The 25,469-nt window shown below is 33.7% G+C and overlaps 2 protein-coding genes across 3 annotated transcripts; both read left to right on the top strand.

Annotated features, from left to right (window-relative positions):
• The first annotated feature begins 160 nt into the window (after window positions 1-160).
• On the top strand, window positions 161-7,366 carry LOC145316383 (uncharacterized). Its single transcript, XM_080156835.1, has 11 exons — window positions 161-282; window positions 1,395-1,777; window positions 2,247-2,434; window positions 2,881-2,909; window positions 3,458-3,556; window positions 3,988-4,080; window positions 5,056-5,152; window positions 5,587-5,678; window positions 6,285-6,331; window positions 6,789-6,860; window positions 7,212-7,366. Exons 1-11 carry the CDS (start codon window positions 243-245, stop codon window positions 7,239-7,241), a joined length of 1,170 nt encoding a protein of 389 aa, XP_080012961.1. The 5' UTR covers window positions 161-242; the 3' UTR covers window positions 7,242-7,366.
• Window positions 7,367-8,804: 1,438 nt separating this feature from the next.
• Window positions 8,805-20,740, top strand: LOC145316380 (carboxypeptidase D-like). 2 transcript variants are annotated; one of them, XM_080156832.1, is made up of 14 exons: window positions 8,805-8,934; window positions 9,581-9,719; window positions 10,101-10,255; window positions 10,647-10,815; window positions 11,254-11,400; window positions 11,944-12,064; window positions 12,641-12,795; window positions 13,138-16,325; window positions 16,657-16,834; window positions 17,075-17,229; window positions 17,569-17,666; window positions 18,018-18,098; window positions 18,642-19,010; window positions 20,603-20,740. In XM_080156832.1, the coding sequence occupies exons 1-13, from the start codon at window positions 8,867-8,869 to the stop codon at window positions 18,881-18,883; spliced, it is 4,896 nt and encodes a 1,631-aa protein (XP_080012958.1). In that variant the 5' UTR covers window positions 8,805-8,866; the 3' UTR covers window positions 18,884-19,010; window positions 20,603-20,740. The 2 variants fall into 2 exon arrangements, with proteins under 2 accessions (XP_080012958.1, XP_080012957.1); XM_080156831.1 differs by having other exon boundaries at window positions 20,304-20,740.
• The last annotated feature ends 4,729 nt before the right edge of the window (window positions 20,741-25,469 follow it).

The following is a 25,469-nucleotide window of genomic DNA, read 5'->3' as shown; positions in this document are numbered from 1 at the left end:
CGTCCTCCCTAGAATTTAGGGTGAAGCAACTAGCATAAATTAAAGAAACATTTTTTATTAAAAGCGTATCTTTTTTCCTAATCGTTTTTACTTAGCCTAATACTTTTTGCTTTTTGGTTTGTCCTAAATAACTCATCAACGTTTGTTTTCTTAAGTTAAAAGAATATTTTAACTTCAAAGGGAAATTTCAATATGGAACCCCCCACAAAAAAAGGAAAATAATTTTTACTTTCAGATTAAACATGGAGGGTGTTGGTACTCTAGAACCTGTTATCATCAGAGGTGATTTGTTAACCCTTAATAGTCGAATCCCTTCCTTCTCCGGCCTCTTCTGTTGCCCTGAAGCAATAGGGATATAGTACTTCAGTGCTCCCAACTCCATATTTTTCGTGTATAAAATTACAGTTTTAATACAATAATGAATTGTTTTCTTTGTTATTAACGATGACAGCATGTACTCGAACTTGAGTATTAAGTTATGATTGGCGTAGAAAGTGGCAGTACTTTATCGTATTACTAACGGCTTCGCCCCTAGCCTCTAGGGGCTTTGCCCAAGAGGTTTAATCAAACCAATTTTTCGTATTTTAGATTTAAAAGAAAAAAAATTATTTTTTTTGGGGGGGGGTTGGGGGTGTCCCACTCCCTAAGAAAATAGTTATAAACCTTCCTGAGACCTATGAGAAGCTACCCTGTAAAGGAGAACCCGATCGGTTCAGCGGTTAGCGAGATTCTTCGCTACAAACAGACATTGTTCTACTTTGTATGATACTAGCGGCTTCGCCCCTAGCCTCTAGGGGCTTTGCCCCAAGAGGTTTGGTCAAACCAATTTTTCGTATTTTAGATTTAAAATAAAAAAGAAAAAAAAAATTTTTTTTGGGGGGGGGGGATTAGTCGACCCAACTAATTTAATTTTAGTTTTAAAAAGAAAATAATTTTTTTTTTTTTGGGGGGGGGGGTATTTTTAATTTTTTTGGGGGGGGGGTTGGGGGTGTCCCACCCCCCGAGAAAATAGTTATAAACCTTCCCGGGACCCATGAGAAGCTACCCTGTAAAGGAGAACCCGATCGGTTCAGCGGTTAGCGAGATCCTTCGCTGCAAACAAACAGACAAACACACACACAAACAGACAGACATCGTTCTTCTTTGTATTATAGATATATATATTTAAGTAGACTTTTCGCCTTTTCTTAATATTCTTCATTCATGTAATCACAATGTTCTTGCGTTAAGATATCGACCACCCAACACATAAGTATGCGACAAATGAATATTGGACTTTTTAACCCTTTGCAGACAAAAAGCTGCCATTTTTACAATAGATTTTAAGACGAATGTAAACAAAACATCAAATACTTTTCAGAATGTTACTTTAATTTTAGCAAAACTTGTTACAGGTAGAAGTAGAAGAGGTGCAACATCAAGAACTCAGCCAAGATGCTCCAGAAGTAATCAAACAAGGGATCAACAAGGAAGTGAAGTAGCAGAGCAACGGCCACAACGTTCAAGGTGCTTGCGTGGTAGACGACAACATCCTTGTCACAGCAGTAGAAATGAAAACGAGAACTTAAGTTCCGCAGAGAGACCTGCTACCGCTTCAACGAGTAGCAGACGCAGGACGAGCACGCGGGGTCGTCCTATGGCCGCTGAAAACTCCAGGTCTAGACGTACTGAGAATCGGGAACAGCGACTAGAAAGTATATCGTCTCAAAGTGATCAATCTTCAAACCATAGTGGATTGGCTTTTCGGCTGTTGAGACGTCTAAGTAGCGCAATACAGGAATTTTGCCGTGATAAACTATCTTTAAAATTGCTGATTATTCTATCCTTAATCATCAATACATGGAGGTAAAAACAAGGTCTTGTCAGTTTTCACATAAATATTTTTCTTCCTTATGAAACTGTACTTTATCAGGCGTTTATCTTCATTAATTTTTATTATGTGCTTTGAAATATTATCTGAGCCCTGATATTTTTAGAATTTTAACACTCCAAGTTAGGTTTCTTGATGCTTACATGGCCGCTGTCGAGACCTGGTGTTCTTGATAATAAAATATTATTTTCAAACATTTTGTTTAGTTTAAACTACTTCAAATTAATATCAAAAATAAGATTTTTATCACAATTTTTTTTTATTTTTTAAAGCTTTTTGCTGTTAATAAATGGAAAAATATTATTACAAGTATTGTAACGCTTAAGAATAAGGTTTAGATTTAAATTAAGCTTTCTTTACACGGCCTAATTTTCAGTCATCTCTAAGCAGTGCAGATTCTGATCAGAACAACACTGTCAACATTAGTGACGCTTCCCTGAATACTACAAATGATGGCAGCGGATATATCAGCGATTCTACTAATGACAGTATTACTTCTGGCAGTGTTGATAGAAACCGTAGTGACGATTCTGTAATTGAAACATCTTCTACTACTTCTGACAGGAATAAATATTTTCTGTAATGAATGTAGAAAATGGTAATGTGTTGTGTAACTATATGTTATGTTTTGCCTTTTGTACAGATTTTTAGTAAAAATTTCCTTCTCTGTATAGATTAAGTAAGTTGAAGAACAGTTATTTATCGCATCGTATTATAGACAGCTTTCCGCGATTATTAAAATAAAACGATATAAGATTAAAACCAGTTTTGATAGACCAGAGGTGCCGAAGGCATGGGCTAACAAATCTAGTATTAATTATATATTTTTTTTATTCGTGGAAAATTGTCTATAATATGATGCTATACATGATTTTTAGTATGGCTGAGAACCGGTTGTAATCCAGCGGATATTAATCGCTTCTAAAGCCATGCTGAAAATATGATTCATGAGGTAAGATATCAGGGTTCTTATACTTTGAATTCAATGAAAACATTTATGAATGATTTAGAGATAGCAGTTTGAATATTGTTTCTTCTGGTAAGCCTTTAAACCATTTTTTTTATATTTTGGGTCTGTACGCCAGTACGCTACTCTATAATTTAAATCAAGGTTATCCAAAGATTTACTTCTGAAAGATTCGTATGACCACTAAGCATAATTACTTAATATATCCGTCTGTCTGTTATACACCCAACTTCCTTTTAATGGCTATTTTTTATTTTTACATTAAAGAGCTTCGCTTCTTATGGATTTTGTCATCCTTGTTTTACATATATGTGTATTTTATTAAAAGTTAAAAAACTCATTTTAGTCTAGGTAATAGTTAAAGTAATTAAAGTATTAGGTTTATTTTTTGTAATTAGGGGTCAAGTGTATCTAGCGGTCGAAATCAGCTGTTTTGGGCAGTCTGCTTCCGGTTAATTTTGCTTGTTGGTTTTAGCCTATTCCTTATAATTTGGGAATTTTTACATAAATATGTAGAAACATTACATATAACTACTTTGAATTTTTATACTGTCACGAAACATAGATATTAAATAAAATTTTATGGACAAGGTAAAACTTTAAGATTATTATTATGCCAGGTTCTGATGTATCTGGAATAGTAGTGGAGCCCCTGGACGCATCAGGCAATAGTAGCACCAGCAGTCAGGAAGTAAATGCCAGACCTGCCAGGTACTCTGGTGAGTTACTTACAATTTTTTCCATGTGAGACTTCTCTTGGGAGTGGTGTTCATACCTTTCCCTTAAATAGTCATAACCCTTTGAGAAGCTTCACTGTAAAGATGAACAATATCGGTCCAGCATTCTTGTTGATAACCTCTAGGGGACTTGGTGTCGCTTCGGATTCTATACCTCTCCAAGCACCTTGAAACTTACTCCGCGCCTTATAGTTGCGGTGTAAAGTGTCTATTAGCCCGATATATACACGTTACCATTTACGTGAATGCAGTTTTGTTTTATATAAGGATTATGAACAGCTTCACTACTATTGAACGTAATCGTCCATGTTAATAGAGATAAAGGTACTCTGTAACTCTAAATTTCTGTCCGTCTTATTTTCATTTCCAAAAAGGCATCAGTTTTCATGAAAACTAGTAATACTTTATTTTAGTGATTACCCTGGACACAACAAATGATTACGAAGCTCCACCGAACAGAAATCATGGAGATTCTATTGTTATGGTTGATTCTGATACTGATACAGGTCAACTTTTTAATTACAAAGAAAATATCATATTTAATAATATTTGGATCAGGTGCCAGAGAGATAGGAGACAATGGGTTGTTTACTTTTTAGTCCATAAAGTTGCTAAGCCAACAAATCAGAAAATGTTAATATAAAACTTTGGGGACTAGAAAATGATCTCTCTGGTACCTGATCCAAATATTAATGCAAAGTGTATTTTGATTGGTTGGTTTATTAAGTTGAGTGTTCAAACGTTTCAACCACTAATTTTACGCTACAGAAACGATGATTTTGTGTATCATCATTGGCAGGGTTTCGGATCCGGATCCGCAAGGATCCGCATATTTTTGAGTCCCCGGATCCGGATCCTTGGACTAAAAAAAATGCGGAAAAAATGGAAAAATCTACCTAAATTTATATAAAATCTCAGACATTCTCTTAATAAGAGCCAATCTTTAAGGTTTAGGGTCAGACTTGAAAATTAAAAGTATTTTTGACTTCGAATTAAAGAATAAATATTTTTTGAAAAGTTTGGTGATTTTATTTTTATTGTCAAGGATCCGGATCCGGTAGGATCCGGATCCGGATCCGGATCCGCACTGACCAAATTTAGAGGATCCGGATCCGCAAAAAATCAATGCGGATTCGAAACCCTGATCATTGGGGATGTACATTAATTTATCGGCAAATGTCTTATCTCTTTAGAATGATCCCAGATCAGGTCCAGTTCCCGATAAAATTTCCTGTGATCTATTATCTCCAAAAACAGAATAACATTTCTATTATGATCGCACAAAATTTTAAATGTCAAAAGAAGGCCTGCAAAAAGTCTTGAATAAACCATCAGTACATAATTGAAAAGATTTTGGAGTATTAATTCCTAATACATTAAGGGACAATGTTATGAGCAAAGCATCTTAATATACAAGTCTTAAAAACTAAGCATTTTTTTCGTAGAAAGATTCTTCAATAGGTATAAAAATTTATATTTAGATTATGAAGAAGTAATTATTGTGGAGGAGAATGTACCTGAAGGCAGACGTGAACGTAACAAAACCAATGCTAACAATTCCGCTCAACTGAAACCAAGGTGAAATGATTCTCATTCTTACCTTCATTCCTTAGGGGGGGGGGGGGGGGAGGACAAAAGTTACACATTAATCCTTATATTAAAGTAACAGGATCTGTGTGTGTGTGTTTGTGTATCTGTAGCAAAGGATACCAACTGATGAGCGCTAAACCGAAAGGATGATAAAATCCCTCCCCAGAGATATCGCCCCAGAAAAGATTTCACCCCTCCCCACCCCCCCCAAAAAAATATATTTTTTTTAACTAAAATTAAAAATGAGAGAGTGGTCGACCAACCCTCCCCCCCCCCTAAAAAAAAAAATGATTTTCTGAATCTAACCGTCTCCCACTCAAGTCAATTTAGAGGCCTCTAGGAGCGTAGCCGCTAGTCAATTATAACTTGTTAAGTATTTTCTATATAAAATGATAATGCTACAATTGATTATTTGTTGAAAGTGTGAGTGTTGATGAGAACAAGAACAATGAGAATGGTGTCACCATTGAGTGTCCAGTTTGTATCACCTCCCTCCAGGACATCAAGAAATCAGGTTATCATAATTACACAGTGATCTAAAGAGATAGGACAATGGCTAATAAATTGATGTACATCCCCAATTATGAAACACAAAATAACCCAATCTGTAGATTTGAATTAGTCGCTGAAACGTTTGAACACTCAACTTAATAAATCAATTAATCAAAATTACTAAAGTCCCCAAAGTTGTTAAGCCAACGAATAAGAAAATGTTAATGTAAATTTTTGGGTAGTGTATTAAACAGCGCATTGCCCCCTCTCTCTGATAAATACCCAAGGCCAAGGCCTGGCACTCTGGTCTTCATAATTTGACTTAATTTGATTTTTTCTTTGATGGAGGGACGAGACATCTAATGCATATACCTGCCAGGTCCTAACCCTGAGGGGCTGCCCAGTACCCAATTTAACCAAACCTGTATTGAGCAAACAAAAAAAATAGAGGGGGTGGGTTACTTTACTGTGCTCGAATATAAACTTGGAATCACACCACTAAAGAACGAAAATTACAAAGTTTCAATTCGCTAAAATTTCAATCGTTGAATGTCGGTGGTCCCCAATTTCCTTTTCTGTAAAAACATCAAGATCCCTATTATAATTATTTTATATATTTTATTTTAAGGTTTAACAATGCAATCTACCCTTTGTGGACATATTTTCTGCAGTCAGGCGGGTGTTCACAATATTTATTACAAACCCGAGCTCTATTTATTATAGAGCATCTACTTTATAACTAGGGTTTGAACGACCATCCTATGTAGAATTGTTCTTAAAGCTATAGAGATATAATAAAAAAAAACTTAAATAAAATTATCTCGAAGGCAAAATAATTAAACCCATGAAAAAAAATTATCTTTTAACAAATTAAGAAAGTTCTTATTTGTTTGCAAAAAAAAATAAACAATAAAATTTTTGGGTCTGATTTTTTTCTTTTTTTGTTGGTTTCCATCCCGCACGAAAATAGATTAAAACCATCACAGGATCATTAGGTATATTCCCTGAAGAGGAGAGCCCAGTCGTTTCAGCGGTTACCGAGATATTAAGCTTCAGACGGACAGTGCCCACCTTATTATGTATAAAGATTTTGCAAAGTTTTTAGAACACTTGTGAACGTCCACCTTTTAAGTGTTTGACTGGGCTGTTTCAAGATAATCAAACCAGGACAAATTGTCCATTGTGCCGTAAGCCAATCAAAAGGGATTATATATTATATTTTTTATTTCTTTTTACAGCTTTAATGGCAATTTACTTAAATGGATATAGTATATGTGGATATATTGTCGTCAATTTAGGTTGATAATTGGTAAGTTCGTTCATCCACTAGGAGAGGAGGGTATGTTGTAAAAGGGCTGGGGGGTATCGTTTTTTAGCAAGCTGTGATTATCACTTTATCAGAGTACATAAAAATCTGTTGCCACATTCAAGTAATGATACATTGAGTTCTACTTAATAATGCTTTTTTTATATACTTTTGATAAAGTAAGTAGTAATTTTTATCTCAATTAAATATAATTTTTATTTTCTTATCTTAATATATAATCTCATTAGGAAAGAAATTCATCCTATATTTATTTGGTAATTGTTTTCTGTATAACTCTAGTGAAAAAGTATGCTTTTGGTGAAACTATTTGTGATAAAATCATTTTGTATTTATTGAATTTAAAATTGTTTTTCTTATCTTCAACAATAAATTATTATGTGATATACAGTGTTTTTTCTGTCTCTGCGCTCATTATTTCGTCCCAAAGCATTAATTTTACAGACGAACGTTTGAAGTATGTCACATTAATTTTAGAACCATGGCCTAAATGTTTTATTTTTTTATCCTTGTGTACCTACATATTTTCACGTCAACCATGACAAGCATTTTTTTCCACTTTTAAGTGTCTATTCTAGCTTACACTACTTTGTAGTAAACCTATTATATGAAGCAGTAAATTTTTTTGTCTGTAGCGAAAGATCTCGCTAACTGCTAAACCGAAAAGGTTACCCTTTACAATCAAGCTTCTTATTGGTCAAGGGAAGGTTTGGAACTATTTTGGGGAGGGTATCCCATTAATTGCCACTAGAGGATTCTAGGGCGTATCCACGAGTAAAATTAATATAAAGTAGTAAGGTCTTTTATTATGTGTCTTAAGATTTCAACAACAACTGAACCGATCAATTTATCCAATTTAGGGAATCTTCACATAAGTCCGTGTGTGGGTTTTGGGCTATTTTATTTTCAGATTTGATCCTTTGAATGATGATGCTGCTTTCCTTATCTGACATGATAGGGGCGCAGTTGCTAGTAAATATATAGGATTGTAACGGCTTTATCTGGAAATAGTAGGATAAAACCGAAAGATATTCCTAGTTAAAATAAATCTCGTAAATCCTAATGCCAAATCATTTTAATTGCGGCATTTTCGCATGTAGGACTCATTTTCTCTAGTTTATCTACTTATTTCATAATGAAGATCTACAGAAAAAATGAATATTGCGGAATGTTATACAAAATGAAACATACTTAAAATAAATATATTTTAATTTTTCAATTATATAATTTTGAACCAAGTTGACCCGTGGCGCTTCTTTTTTAAAAATAGATAAATGGGGGAAATTTGTTTATGTAGTTTTCTTCCACAAACCATGGCTACTAGTGTATACAAAATTTCACTTTCTTTTGACTTTAGTGAGTTGAGTGAGTGAGCACTGAGTTGTCTTGTTGACGTACGTGCTCGTACCTGTTCGCTCGTCCGTGCGTACAATTATTTTCTAAATGTCAACACTTCTATATAAAAATAATTAATTTTTTCACATATAGCGCAGCTACTTTATAGTCGTAGGGTATGTCCGTCCGTACGTCAAATAACTTCCATATTTGAAGAGATCTTTAAACAAATATTTAGTATTCCTTTAATTTTTGCTTTAAAACGAAAATTTCCTGTAGTTTTTATAAAAATCGACCATCACAAATTAATGTTGATAATTGTAACTCGTAGCTTCGCGCTCGCCCCTAGCATCAGGTTAATCTGTGTTTTAAGAGGAACAGAAAGAGCAGATTCATAGTCTAAAACCATCCCAAGATTTTTATTAAGAATAAAAGATAAAATTTTGTATTTGCTATATGATTTAATAAAAAAAAACTTATTCTATTTTCAGATAAAGAAGATGGTTTAATTAATTACACTTTTAATTATTAAATTATTATAAATTAGGAAAATGTTGGGTTTCACTGTTCTCCTAACATTTTTCTTGGTCAAGACATGTTCGCCTGAAATTACGCTGAGGTAAAAAAAAGTTTTATTTTCCCCTTATAAAATAAGGATATAATAGTTATTTTCGTATTATAGACATCTTTTCGCGGATATTAAAATTCTAATATTCAAGAGAGGGGTAGGTATCTGGTAAAATCCGTACAGGTTATGTGTTATAAGTAAAAAACAGCACCTAGTAGAACGATAAAAATTTATGTTAATAAAAAAAAATTTTCTATACCTAGTTCTTTTCAATAAGAAATACACATATTTCTTGAATAATATCGTTCTACTACCATTTTTAAGCCGTAAAACACACACCTTTACGGATTCTACCAAAAACCTACCCCTCTCTTTTTTATATTTTTATATTTATACCTATTAATATTTTTGCAGTAGTGGTAAAAAATAATCTTATGCAGAATATACATTATACACCTCTGAACCCATTCAAAGACATATTCTAAGTTTAGACTTATGCATCAGGCTATGGCTTACTACAGTGTGTTTATAAATGGAACAAAAGTATTAATTAATTTAACCTTCTTACAATTGACAGAAATTAATAATCAATATATGTCAATGGTAAGTGGGTTAAATTAAACAGTACTTTTGTTAAAAAAAACACCTCTTCAGAGCAATGACTGCCAACATGTTGAGAAGTTTGTGTTTTATTTAGTAATGATGATCTTTTTTGTTATCCCAATCATGACGAAGTGGAGCAAGAATTTCGTAATTATGAAACTGAATATCCAAACTTGGCCAAACTTCATTCCATTGGTAAATCTGTGCTTGGCAGACAGATAAATGTTTTGCAGGTATAGATTATTTCTTGTACTTTGAGGGATATTGCGCAGTAGTGATAAGTTAAGATTATTTCTTCGATTTTAACAGGGAGTTCGTGATTTAGCACATAATTCCATTTGAAATAGCTTAAAATTTTGATATTTTAGTAAGTAAGGGGGTGGGGATTTCACTTAAATTGTTTGTTAGAATACTGGTCTCTTCTCCGTGGATTTTCCTATTTCCAAAATATGCACTCAAATGCATCATACTTTTTATGATCATAAATTTTTTAAAAGTTGATGTTCAGTTGATACTTGGAGTAAAGGGGGGGGGGGGAGGGTGTTCCGAGACTTACTGACTACTGCTTGGACACGTTGTAAGATAGGCTTTGATTTACTATTTATAATTTTAAGGTGACCAATGGAGTACAGCAAGATAGAGAGTTGGGCAAGCCCATGTTTAAGTGGGTAGCTAATATGCATGGAAACGAAGTGGTAGGCCGAGAGTTGGTCATCAACATGGCCAAATATTTGCTCACAAATTACGGAAAAGATGAGAGAGTTACAAAGTAAGGTTTTTACCCATTTATTATAGTTGTACAAACATGTATTAAAGGTGTTTGTTGCATAATTTCACAGATAACACTAAGCAAATTGAATTTTTGGATGAAAAAGTTCTTTTATTCTGTGTTTGAAAGTTGTCAAAGATTGTTTAAAGAATACGCGTTTTTAAAATGAGAGTTATTTTTTTACATTTGGATTTAATGAAATACTCATATTTGAAAGCTAAACAAATTTTTTTTATTATTATTTGCCGCCATGAATTGAACTAATAAAGATTAGATATCAAAGACGTAGTAAACCAGTTTTAATAAGATTTTTCTCATTGAATGTTATACTGGTAGCTCTAAGCCATAAAAGATGCAAAATTGTTATCAAAAGTCATATTTTATTACCTAGGTTGGTAAACTCTACAGATATCTGGTTGATGCCAAGTTTAAATCCAGATGGGTTTGCCGCAGCACATGAGGGTGATTGTGTTGGTATGGGTAGTGCAGGGGTTGGCAGAGAGAATGCTAACCAAGTAGATCTCAACAGAAACTTTCCTGATCAATTTCGTGATGGACAGGTAATCTGGAAACTTTCAATTATTTAATCCCATTATTCTTAGTGAGGGAGGGGTGGTTAGAAAATCCCCTATAAATACAAACCTTTTACTTAAGGGGGGTGGAATTACTTAGAGATCCCAATTACCAAGTTGCATATTTTGTAAGTTCTGAAACATCCAGAAAGCTAACTAGTAACTACAAACACTAGGTATTGGGAAGATAAGTTGAAATATGCACATAACTACTTACTACTTCTATATAATATACTTATTAGTTGAAAAGTTTGAACACTGCTAGTTTTAACCAACTAATTAGGATTTATTAATAGTACCCAAATTTTTTGTGTTAATAAATGAGAAAGTATGTTTTTAAAACTTTGGGTATCTGTGATATTGACAGTCCAATTTTACCCTTCACATCAAGGAAATAATCAATTTGGAAAGTTATTATCCATTTAGGACCAAGAATCAATGTTGAAAGGACGCGAACCTGAAACCCTTGCAGCCATGACCTGGATTGTATCAAATCCTTTTGTATTATCTGCCAACCTTCATGGAGGGTCAGTGGTGGCCAGCTATCCCTTTGATGATAGCAAGAAACACAAGGTTAGAATAGTTACTTATCGTATCGTATTATGGAAAGGTTTTCGTGGATATTAAAATGTAAAATGTTAAGATTAAAACCAGTTTTGCTAGGATGAGGGATCCATAGGACCGGGCTAACAAAACTAGTTTAAATTTAATGACTTTTCATTTTAGTATTCGTAGAAAATTGTCTGTAAGAGGTATGAAGCTATAAATCATTTTTCAGTATCGCTGAGAACCAGTTCTAATTCAGTTGATATGAATCGGTTTCTAAGCCATACTGGAAACTATCTTCCCTTTAAACGTGCTAGTTATTAACAATACTGAATACATACCTAGGGAAATATCATAGAGGTAAAATTAAGTCAGTTAGTAAATGTTTTTAATTAAACGAGTTTATATACTTTATTATTATTAAAATGTTACTATGAATTTAGTCTATTAATGCTTATAATCAAAGTAAAAAAAATCTGTGCTAACAAAATAAGTGTTAAATAGGTAGGTTCGTCCATTGTTAGATTACGAGTTTCCAACAAAAAAAATATTTGAAATGTCATTTTTCAGGAGGAAGGTGAATATTCTGCAGCCCCTGATGACCGAATGTTTCGCTACCTGGCCACAGTCTATGCTTCAAATCATAAAACTATGCACAGAGGAAATATTTGTCCTGGGGATAATTTTCCAGGTAAGGTTAATTAATTCGTGTATTTGAATTTATTCAATGGTCCTTGCCTAAAAGTTATTGCTTTATTCTCACGGAGCAAAATTTACCTATCATTTTACGTCTTTTGAACTAAAACCAAATTAAATCCGACAATTAAGTAGGTTAGGGTTATTTTTCAATTTAAATCTTAATTTCAAATAAGATCCCTAATTTTTTCCCTTGATACATTTTTAAAAATCATTAGGTAAGTATAATACAAAAAAAAATCTTATATGTATATTATGAGCGGCACTGAAAGTAAAACGAGCAAAAAAATAGGTATTTCTTAAACATGCCAATTTTCTTTGTTAATATTTCGAAGTCGATTAATATCCACTTGATTAGTACCGGTCCTCAGCCATACTTTAAAATCTTGTGTAGCATCGTATTGCAGATAATTTTTCACGAATATGAAAATAAAAATAAAAAGATTAATACCAGTTTTGTACTTGCTAATTTGATATTCGCAGAAAGCTGTCTATAATACGATGCGATAAATAACTATTACGTATATCTTTATAAATTAGGTATGGTTTCAGCTAATTAAAATTACTTCAGGTGGAATCACAAACGGAGCCCATTGGTATGACGTGCCTGGTGGAATGGAGGATTTTAATTATCTTCATTCAAATTGCTTCGAGGTTACTTTTGAGCTCTCCTGCTGTAAATATCCCCGCAGAGAAGAACTACCTGGAGAGTGGCAAAATAATAAGGTTAATATTATTTTTTAGTTGCTTTAAATCAGAGAGAAAGGAGACCAACGTTTTCTTATTCATTGACTTAACAACTTTGGGGACTTTAATGAAATTTAATTGGTTGATTCATTCAGATGAGTGTTCAAACGTTTCAACCACTAATTTTAACCTACAGAAGGGGTAATTTTGTGTTTCATCATTGTGGATGTACATTAATTTATCGGTCGTTGACTGCTTTGTTTAGACTGCTATTTATATGCTACAGATGCACATAATTTTCCAGTTAAAAACTACTCCACATAAGTTTCTAAACCCAAGCATAAAAATATTTTTTTCTCACTTATACATACTTGTATTTAGGAGGCAATGTTGAAATACATGGAATCCGTACATCATGGCGTCAAAGGAATTGTAAAAGACAGTGGAAGCGGCAAACCCATCCAAGATGCAGTCATTAGTGTGGCCGAGATCAAGCACACCGTAACAACAACAGCTCGTGGTGAATACTGGCGGCTACTCCCGCCAAGGGCACAACGGGATGAATCTAGTACATTTACTTTAACCGCATCTGCTCCCGGTTATAAAGCATCAAATCCTGTTGTGTTGAAGTATGATTCAGACGATTCTGTTAACATGGACTTTCAACTTACCCCTGAGAATATGGAGGATGCTGACAAAATATCAGATTCTAAATTACCCTCAAACTTTAACGACTCGCTTCCAGCGGTTGAACCGACAGAAAGAACTGAGTTAAGTTTGAACAGCGAAGGATTTTTAACTTCTCCCGACTATTCATATCACAATTATGATGATCTTCACAACAAACTTAGCTTTTACAGCCACCAATATCCCAACATCACACGCATGTATTCAATTGGTAAGTCTGTGCAAGGCAGGGAGTTGTATGCACTTGAAATCTCTGATAATCCTGGCATCCATGAACCTCTGGAACCAGAGTTTAAATATGTTGGTAACATGCACGGCAATGAGGTTGTTGGAAGGGAGATGCTGCTTATACTCATCAAGTATCTGTGTGAGGGTTATGGCAGGAATGAGAGAGTTACAAATATTGTAGATTCAACACGCATACACATTTTGCCAACCATGAATCCTGACGGTTTTGAGATGTCGCACGAAGGCGATGCTCAATCCATCCTGGGTCGGGCAAACGCTCACAACAAAGATTTGAACAGAAATTTTCCTGACCAATACATCACCAAGGAAAATGAAAATGGTGTTCAAGAGCCAGAAACTTTAGCCATTATGGCCTGGTCCAGAGCTTATCCTTTTGTTCTGTCTGCTAACTTGCATGGAGGAAGCATGGTTGCTAACTATCCATTTGACGACTATAATCCCAACAATAACGACAAAAGTTCCTCCATCAGTTCTGATGATTCTACTTTTGTCTTCCTTGCAAAGATTTACAGTCTGAATCATCCCAAGATGAAGCTTGGTAACTACTGTTATGGAGATACATTCCCGGAGGGTATCACTAATGGTGCCCGCTGGTACAGTGTGTCTGGAGGCATGCAGGATTGGAACTACCTCAACACAAATGATTTCGAGATAACTCTTGAGCTGGGTTGTATCAAATATCCTGAGCATGCCAAGCTGCCCGACTACTGGCATGATAACAAGGAGTCTTTGTTGAAATATATGGAAGCAGTGCACAGTGGCGTCAAGGGTTCTATTACGGACAGTGATGGTAATAAGATTGCAAATGCTACCATAACAGTTATAGGAAATACTCATGAAATTCAGGGCACAGCTGATGGTGAATACTTTAGACTCTTAGCTCCGGGAACTTACACTATCATGGTGGAAGCTGACGGAATGAAATTTGCCAAGAAATCGGTCACTGTTGATAATTTAAATCCAAATTCAGCAACTATTTTAGACTTTGAATTGGAGCCAGATAATACAGAATTATGGTCATCGGATAAGGATTATGCCATCAAGGCCAACACCATCAATAAATATTTGAGTAATGATGAATTAAGGTCTGCTTTGGCCGATATTGAAAACGAATATCCTACCATCGCCGAGGCGCTGATCAATGAGGCAGACTGGCAGATGGTTATACCTGGATTAAAACTTGCCATGGATCCTGAAGGTGTATTGGCAGATCCCTTGCCTAGTGTGAAAATTCTAATGGTTGGTGGCTTATACTCAAGCCAGGCGCTTGGAAGAGAAATGCTTATACGTCTAGCTAGACATTTGTGTGAAGCTATCAAACAGGGAGATAATGTTAGCACAATGATTCTTAAAAGCGCTGAAATTTACATCCTACCCGCAGCAGACATGGACAACTTTAATTTGAGAAATATAGATAAATGTCTTTATGATAACATTAGTGACATGGATAAAGAAGCAGGAAATCAGTTCTACAAAGCCTCCGAAAACAAGGTTGTTAATGCGTTGAGTTCTCTAATGGGACAGGTCAGGTTTGACTATGCCATTAGCCTGGAGGGAAATGGAATGTTTGTGAGAATACCCTGGGACACTCCAAGAGTTGATGAGGGTAAAACCACACCCATTGAGGATACATTACAATATCTAGCTAAATCATACAATTCATATCATAGTGTAATGAAAAAGAATCCTGATTCTTGTAAAGGAGAATTCATGAATGGAAAAACAATCGAGGAACACCAATTTCCTGAGGGTATTGTACACGGTAGCGAGCTGGAACCTGCTATCTACAAGAACTCTTTTATTGACTATGCTTGGAGAGTGTTCAGGGTGCCTGCCATAGCTGCCCATATTTCATGTTGCAACTTCCCAAGACAGAGAGATATATTTGCCCATTACTCAGAAAATCTGGTAGCTATGAAACAGTTGTTGACACGGGTCCACCAGGGAGTTTGGGGAGTTGTCCATGACCATCAAAACAAACCGATGCCCGGAGCTCAGGTCAAGGTTGACAATAGGATTGTTGAAACTGACCAGCAGGGAAGATTCCTTTTTGTCCTGCCCAAGGGTTCTTTTCAATTGGAAGTGTACACTAAAAATCATCTTCCTTTCAGCACTATGGTCACAGTTGAGGGTGAATTGATGACAAGAAGAGATGTTATTTTGGAAAGTAAATCCTCCAGCAATTTTATTTATCATAATCTGAAGCAAAGAATTGCCACTATGAATTCATTAACAAATCAATATCCTCAAATAACAAAGTTTGAGCAAGGCAATAGTTTCAATATTTTAAAGATTAGCAACACACCATTGAGCGAAAATCGTCCCCCAGTTTTGCTATACGGCCATGGAGCGCTTGGAGCCGAGGTTGCCTTGAACATGGCCATCTACTTTGTGACCCACCACAACCGTGACGATACTGTGTCCACTATTCTCGAGTCTGTCGACATGAGAATTGGATTCCCCAACGAGGACTATGACATTGTGAACACTACTGAGACATGTGATGGTACGGATGCTGGTGATGTTCCTCTGGTCACAGATCAGATGATGCACGAGGATGGAGGGAAGTGTTTGTTGAATATTGGATTGTTTTCTGGTGGCAGTGGAGTCGCAACTTGTCCAACGCACACAAAGTAAGTTTTTATTTATTTTCGAATTGATGTTTCCAGTTTTTTGGCGTTCTTCCTCAAAGTACCAAGTCGAGAACAACCCACCCCACTTCCTCCTCATTTACTTTAAATAAATTGAAATAAAGGGTTAATTAAACACACATTTTCACTTCTAATTTATTTCAGGAACAAGGGGGGGGGGTTCTATGCTCACTAGGCGCTTTGTGATAAAGTACCCAATTTCTTTGGCTTTATAAAAACTTCTTCAATATTAACTTCCACAAAAAGTAATATTATTATCGAATTAACATCCTAAAAATACAAAAATTTAAAAATTAAATTTTTTTTCTTTCAGGGTTGTTGATACTATTGCCAAAACATTTTTGCAAGGTATCCAGGGAGTTTCCCATTGTGCTGGCAACAGCAAAGGTATATCAACACAACCCAAGCTCTCCCACGCTGCTATGATGGCTGCACTTTCTTGTTGCAAGGTTCCACAAAATCTTGGAGAAGTTTTTGATGCTACGAAAAAGGTATCTTAATTTATTTTATTTTATAGTGAAGCGACGAATAATAGTGCTTAATTGTCTCTAGAAAAATTATATGTTTTAAAAATTAAGAAAAGAAGCTCAATATTGATGTAAATGTGTGAGATTTCATTTTGATATTTAAGATCTTGCAAAATTATCGGGACGCTATTTAAACATTTAGCAAAAATGAAAGGTGGATGGCAAAAATGTATAATTCTATTATTTTAACATTTTTATTTCTAGGCTGTGATTGACACACTAATTGGAGTAAACGGAGTGCATCTTCATATATTTGATGAGGCAGGAGTTACAGTCACTGACAAAGTAGATATCATCTTAGGTCCTCCGGATAACTCTACTGTCAATAAGAATAATTCTGATTTTCTCTCAACCTCAAGGTAATACTGGAAGTTAAAAAAGGAAAAACTTGCATAGGTAAATAGGTTAGGCACTTGACTATTTCTTTAAGGAGAAGTGTACTCATTTATTAAAATCTTTTTTAAAAATTATTTAAACTTTTAACACCCCCGCCGCTTTTAAATTACATCCTTATCGTCCAAATGAGTAATTTTTTTTTTTTTGGGGGGGGTAATTTTTTCCTCCCCCATAATAGTTATGAACCTTCCCAGAACTTATGAGAAGCTACCCCTGTAAACAAAAATACAGACAAACATCCTGTTACTTGATTATAAGGATTTAATGAAAAAAGCTTTTACTTCATTATTAACTGTTTTCAGGGGTCAAGCTTGGCAACTCCTAGAAGTAGGATCTTATTCTCTTCAAGTTACAGCGGAGGGATTCAAGCCTGTCTATAAAGCAGTCAAAATAAATCAAGGTAAAAACTAAAATATTTAACTTTAATTATTTTTTAACTCTTACAGATTTTCTGCTGGAATAAGGTATAACCAACAAGCGAAATAAATCTAAAATATTATATGGGTGGCAAATGGAGAGGTTGTCAATTTTACGATGTGTTGCGCTCCAACGACAGCTGAAAAAACACTTAGGTATATTTTTTCCGAATTAATTTCATTGTTGATAGAAGCTGGATTTTCTGGGTTATTTTTATTTTGATTAGTCTCAATACAAATTTCTTCTTTATCTCTTCACTGCTTGTAAAGGGTGCATTTAGATCTTTAAATTTTGTTCTTTTTACGTTTAATGTGCTGAAATTTTTATTTTTTAGGAGAAATAAATCATGTTCGGGTTAGATTAGAGAGAGACGCAGGAGTTCCTTTCTTTGTCGTCCTGGCATTCTTAACTACTGGTAATTTATTTTTAGTTGCTCCATAATTTACTCTGCCCGTCACAGTTAGTCCGTTTCGCTGTATCATATTAGGGTTAGGTTAGAGAGAGACGCAGGAGTTCCTTTCTTTGTGGTCCTTGATTTACTATGTCTATCCGAACGTCTGTCTGTCCGTAACGCTATGGAGGAAATGTAATTTTCTCGGATGCTATTTAAGATAGACTGCTCATTTTTTTTTTTACTTTTTTTACCCCTCACGAAAGAGCCTCCAGGTTACTACTTAATTGGTCCGTAGGGCTGTCGGTCATATTATAAAAAAAACATGATATTTATTCTCTTTTTTGTGCTTACTACTTTTCAATGTTCTCTTTGTTTATTTTTATATCAAAATTATAAAATTAAAGCCCGCTCAATCCTATTTAGTAGGAAATTAATTAAGTTTGCTTCGCTTAAATGGAGAACTTTTTTTGTTCTGCAGTGGTTAACCTTTACCTTGACTCTGCCTAGTACTTGGTAAAATTAGTATTCATGTTAGTATTATTAAAATACTTTGTTTCATTTCAGGTTTCATAGTAATAGCTCTATTCTTGATGGCCTGCAAGATGAGAAATAAGAAGGCCCCGCACGCCAAGAACAGCTACAAGTTCCAGAAACTTCCCACAAAGAAAGACGACATCTTCAGTGACGAGAGTGAGGATGACGGGGAACTGGAGAAAGCTCTGGACAAGATTGGAGTAAAGACTGATTACAGAGATGACGAGTCATCCTCCTCCGACATTGAGGATGTGCTGCTAGTGAACCCATGATGACGGCTAATATAATATTCTTGCAGCTGTCGACGAGCTACAAGAGTAAGATACAAACATTTATAAATATTAATTTATCCCTCCTGAAGAATATGATAATTAAATTATAACTTGATGTGATCTGAAGGTAAGTGTACAAATTTACAGCAATAATTTTGGTGAAATTACTTAATTTTGTTTGAAATCATAAAATTAGATCATTAACGTAAATCTTAAAGGGATACTTCTATGAAGGAAAATAGCTTAAATCACGATATGTTTTTTTAATTCAGTTTTTGTTAACAGCTGATTTTAAATACTAAAGAAAATTTATTTTGTGCATAAGATTCAGATTAATTATTCTCAATATAATACCTAGACAAAATTACATTTTTTAGAATATAAATAAATACCATGTTTCTTTAATTAAACACACTCAAAAAAATCTTATAACTATCCCATGTCTTAGCACATTTAATTTTGCTCAAAATATATTTTTCATCACAAAATAATATTAGAATAGTATAATCCAAAAGTGCCTTTTTAAGGGTGTGCAAAAAAAATGCGGACATTTTTAAAATTTAAATTGCGCGGCTAGTGTCAATAGTTGAAAAATGTTACGCATACCATTAGAACCGTTAAGAAGTCTATTTTTTGGAAATATAAGAACGATCCCTCTGCTACGTATAGTTACAGAGCTACGTGTTAAAATGTCCCAACTGATGTAAAACTTGACTTGCGAGTAAATTTTAAAATACAACTAAAAATTAGAGAAGATATTTTGCAAAAAGATATGCCTACATTTTTTAATTTCAAATTGCGCGGCTTGTGTTAATAGTAGAAAAATGTTACGCATACCGTTAGAACCGCTATGAACTGTATTTTTTGGAAATATGAGAACGGTTCCTGTGCTACAAATAATCTAGGAGCCAGATGGTAAAATGTCCCAAAATTTACTCGCAAGTCAAGTTTTAAGTCAGTTGGGACATATTAACGCGTAGCTCCTAAACTATGCGTATCACAGGAATCTTTTTTATATTTCCTAAAATTGGTATGCGTAGTATTTTTCTCTACTATTAACACAAGCCGCGCAATTTCAATTTTAAAAATGTCCGCAATTTTTTTGCACACCCTTTACTTATTAAAATATTTAAAATGTAATTTATAGATTATAATATAAAAAAAGGAATTAATCTCATTATTACATACTTTTGTTTGAATATATTTTGTTCAGCTTATGAAATTTTTATAGAATTTTATCAATATATACCTAGCTTTGCACTAATTAATTTTGAACATGTTAGTCCTAAAACGCCTTTTATTTTGTTCTATACGCTATATTATATTATTTTTAGAAAAGGCTGAAGTTCACTGATTTAAATCCACTATTTATTTCTCAAATAGAACAAAAAAAAACAATTTTATAAATGATAACTTTTAGAAAATGTCAAGAAAACTTGTCTCAATAAACATGATAATTTTTCGATTTAAAAAAGGGAGGGGAGTTTTATAGTGGAGATCTCGTAGATCAAGATATGCAGAATACTTAGAATTCACTAAAAGTTTAAGCTACGCTGGTATATGAGTGTCAATTTTTTCCCCAGAAAAGCATTTAATTGTAATTAATTCAAAACAGTTTTGTAATGGTAAATAATAGATAAGATATAAAAGAATGTTTACTGTATCTTTAATACCATGATTACGAGATCCATGTAATAATCAACCCTCCCTCTTTCTCAGATCTGACTAAAAGTTGAGCTTTATCTGAAATAGTAAAATATTTAAATTATATGTTTCTGTTGTACATATAACCCTGTGATATTTTATTTTATACCATATATTTTATACTTAATATTTTTAATAAATTAAACTATTAAACAGTTTTAGTGATTCTTACAGGGATCTAAAGGAATAAGACAATGGCCGATAAATTGCAGGGATAAGGGATGAGAAACATAGGGAAATATTATTTCAGGTCTATTTCAAGCCTAGGCCTAAAAAACCAGTTATGGGAAGGTGCATTAGTTCGTTATCAACGCTAATGAAATAGCTGCATGTGTGTGTGTAGATAAAGAATAGAATAAAATTCAGGTAGCTAGTCTAAAGTAAAATTTAAACTTTTTATAAACCAATATATTAATGGCTTTTTTAAAATCACATTATGATGTTTTTTTGTGTCCAAAATTTTTTTTATCTTTTACTCTAGTAATTTGAATTTTTCCGAAAGCTATCATTGGGTATGCCTCAGACAGAATTTGTTTGTATTTTTATTAAAGAGTAAAAAATTTTAATTGAAATATTATTTTATCATTGCTTATTAAATTTCTAAACAAGTAAATTAGCACTTGGGTAACATTCTATCAATTTTTCTTGTTCCATGAATAATATTTTTGTACTTTTTAACATAACTACCTAGAGGCTTTTAATTTTTCGTATTTTAGAAAAATTAAAAAAAAAAAATTTGGGGGGGGGGTAGTCGACCCCAAAATTTTAATTTTAGTTTTAAAAAGAAATTTTTTTTTTGGAGGGTATTTTTCATTGTTGGGGGGGTTGAGGGTGTCCCACCCCCCAAGAAAATAGCTTAAAACCATCACAGGACCAGTAGGTATAATCCCTGAAAAGTAGAGCCCAATCGGTTCAGCGGTTACTGAGATCTTAAGCTTCAGACGGACAGACATCGTTCTACTTTGTATTATAGATATACTACTGAGGTATTTCAATCATTTCCGTATAAAGAATTAAAATTTAAAATACAACAATTCATTTATAAACTACCAAATAAATAATTTGTAGCTACCTACTTTCCAAAAAATAATCACTCTATTTTTGTTTTTTTATACATGGTATTTTTTAATGTAAAACTCTTGGCAGATTTGATAATTAAGTAGATGTGATTGAACACCTTTTCTTATTTATTCCTATTTTTATTTAGAAGCAGATTAGATAAATTTTTTTCATTGCCGCGTTTATTATATTCTCATCCGCCAATTGGTTATTGGTTGGTACAAAACAGGCCAATCTTTATTGGTTTAGAGCAATAGCTACTTGGGAGCGTCCGCCAGTGACGACATTTAATTAGGAATTGGTAAAAGTTGCAATATCCCTTTAGAATCTAGGCCGGGACCTAATTAATGGCCAGGTTTCCTATCCCTTATCCCTGATAAATTGATGTTCATCTTATTTTATTTATGATGCTCAAAATTACCTCTTCTGTAGATTACAATTAGTGGTTGAAACGTTTGAAACTCAAAATAATACAACAATGAAACAACAAAAACTTAGTTGAATTCACCAAAAATGTAAGTAAAGCAAGCTGGCGCTGCTACTTGGCTGAGTTAATATGAGCGCTACCATTGGTTGATTTTCAATGGCTCAATAGGAAGGCTCCACAAGGTGATTGCGATGGGGAGATACAGTTACTTAACCCTTTCTTCCTCTTTTTTTTTAGTCTAATGATCTTAGGACTACAGGGACATCCAATGGGTGGTAAATTAAATTTTACCCTCCCCCACCTCCTTTAAAAGCTTGGTAGAAAGAACGGGATGTTGATTAAGGGAGTCTTTTTCTTTTGGGTTACTATTTATTCAAATGCGCTTATTAGGTCAAACCGTTCTGAATTTTTGTCCTTCCTGTAATAATATTGTATGTAATTGTAAAATTAAATCATAGCTCAAATAATTTCTTTTAATTAAAAGTTTTCTTTCGAATTTTACCTTTGGTTATTAAATTTAATTTTCGTACCATTTTTAACATGCAAAAAAGTTGTTTAAAGCTTAGCTTCCCTCTCCAATTATAATTATTCAAAATCTTTGTTATTATTATGATCAGATAATATCGCGTGTTAAAGCCGTACTTGGAATTAAAAGGGTTTTACATAATGGGATGTTAGGAATAAGTTTAGAATTATTGTTGTGTTGATTAATTTAACAATAACAGCTATTACAACTTATGAAATACTTTAAAATACTTATTAATGTAAAAATATGGATCTACTGCATTTAAAATTCATAGATTTTTGGAAATATTGCTTACCAGCAATATTTTACCGTGAACTGCATTTGTGTCATCAAAACTGTGAATTTGACAGTAGTAAAGGTGTTACTTTGACAGTGGATAAAAAAATACAGCTAAAAACGAAATTGACAAAAACACACCCACTTTTTGTAAAAATAACACAGTGGTTGTATTTTTGCTAGTGGTAAAAGTGGCAGCACCCCGAATGTTGCCTTCAAAGTTTATAATCACGCTCTCTCATTTGTTGGCTTAAAATCTTATTTAACTAACTAGCAGTGTCCTAGCTTTTCCAATAATAGTATTAAATTAGTGAAGTAGCAATGTTCTTTTTCATGAATTGTAATATAATCTTATCGTCCATTGTCTTATCCCACAAGAAGAGACTTAACTTAAGGAAAAGAAAACAAACAGTATTTATTAAACAAAATCAAAAGAAAGTTGAGAAAAATTATTCGGATGGCAGGCTTCTAATATTATTTACAGAAAATAAGGATATACAATAATAAAGAAACATTAATGTTATATAAATATTATGTATATTCTATTGTTTTCTCTTCATAGATGTTGGCATCGGGTGGATAGAAATAGAATACTCGTATATAATATATATTCTCACCTAATATCCAGGGATCCAAAGGTATAAGACAATGGCCGATAAATTGATGTACATCCTAAATGATGATACACAAAATTACTCCTTCTGTAGATTAAATTAAGTGGTTGAAACGTTTGAACACTCAAATTAATTAACCAACAACTATAGTCCCCAAAGTTGTTAGGCCAACGAATAAAAAAACGTTATTATAAAACTTTTAGGACTAGTGTAATAAACAGCCCATTGTCCCCTCTCTCTCTGCACCTTATATCAATTCTTGTCATCAAATTAACATATTTGGACGAGACTATTGTTTGGACATTGTTACTCAGGGAAAAACATATACTTCTCTTTCTATCATTGTGACTATTAAACCAGGGATCTAAAGGGATAAGACAATAGCCGATGAATTGATGTTCATCTCCAATGATAATACACAAAATTACCCCATCTGTATACTGCAATTAATAGTTGAAACATTTGGAAACTCTATTTAATGAAACAACCAATAAAAGTCTCAAAGGTTGTTAAGCCAAGGAATAAGAAAACGTTATTATAGGACTTTGGGGACAAGAGAAATAAACAGCCTAATGTCCCCTCCCTCCCTTGCTATTAAACATATTCTCTTATGGAAATAAACTGTATCTTTACCGGATCTTTTCTACGATTTTAGTATGTCCGTCTGTTTGGTGTTGTTATAAACCTTTGGTTCCTTTAAATTGATATTAAATCTTTTCTAAAAATTTTTAGAAGGGAAGCCATTCTTTAATTAACTTTTTCTGTTATTTGTAACTATTGTCTGTCGGTATGCAGCAAAAGACATTTATTTTTTTTATGAAGGTTTTGTGATTTTTTATCATATTTTTTTTCTTCCTCTTTTTTCTGACCAATAAACATTTGCTCTAAGAGTCTTTAATTAACTTTGTACGCTTGTCCTTCCAAGTTTTTTTTGTGTATACGGATGTTACTTGATAAGGATTGTTCTCAATAAGTATTGCTATATTCTATACGATGGCACTACAGGGCCATGGTGCCATTTTTATTTAATAAAGTAGTAAGGAATTTTTGTTAAAGCTTAAGATCTCAATAACTACTGAACCTATCGGATTCTCTAATTTAGGTAATCTATTCATAGGTTCCGTTATGGTTTTAGGCTATTTTTTTTTATTTTCAGGTTTATGTCTTGGGATGGTTTTAAGCCATTTTTCTCTTCTCTCTCAGTCCCTACAAAGCACCTAGATTCTATGCGTGTAGCCGCTTATTATTAAATAGACATTTGATTTATTTTTAGGAAATTTTAAAAATGATTTCATTTTTTAGAGGGATGTATTTTTTTCTTGGGCGAGTTCTCTTCGGAGGATAAAGGGGCACTCCCCAAAATTATTTTAAAGATTCCCTAGACCTCAAGACCTATCAGAAACTTCACTTTAAAGGAGAATAACATCAGTTCAGCGGATAGAAAGAACCTTAGCTACATACACATAGACAGGCATTAGGTTACTTTTATATAGGAATTAATTGCAGGATTCGGCAGCCGATCGTGCTGCGACTAAGCCTCAAATTAAACCTGTTCGGATGTTTTGAAAATTTTTCAAAAAGAGGGATTGCCAACTATAGGTCATGTTTAGACTTCCAGCTAGTTTTTAAAATTGCAAAGGTCTATTTTCCTGAGGCTTACAGGCGGCTGCTAATTGATAGTAGTTTCTGTTTATGCCAATCATCACTTGTGAGATCTTACCAAATTTTTGTTTGTCTTGATCTCCGGGTTTTGAATGTTTTCACCCTTGTTGTTCCTAAACTGACAATTTTTGTTAAGGAATGTCAAACTTATGCTTAAAAGCCGTAAGAAATTCTATATTTTCAAATTTAGCACGTGCGTTTGCAAAAACAAGGATGACATATTTTATAAAAGTGAAGCTTTAAAACGGTAGGACAAACAAACAATAACTTGTGCAGTGGAGTGTCAGAACTGAATAAACAGAATATAAATGCGTAAGT

The sequence above is a fragment of the Acartia tonsa genome, chromosome 4, assembly GCF_053477335.1.
Source record: "Acartia tonsa isolate MP-2025a chromosome 4, ASM5347733v1, whole genome shotgun sequence".
In the NCBI taxonomy this organism is placed as follows: Eukaryota; Metazoa; Arthropoda; class Copepoda; order Calanoida; family Acartiidae; genus Acartia; species Acartia tonsa.
The sequence above is the reverse complement of the archived record's forward strand: the minus strand, read 5'-3'. Positions and strand labels throughout refer to the sequence as shown.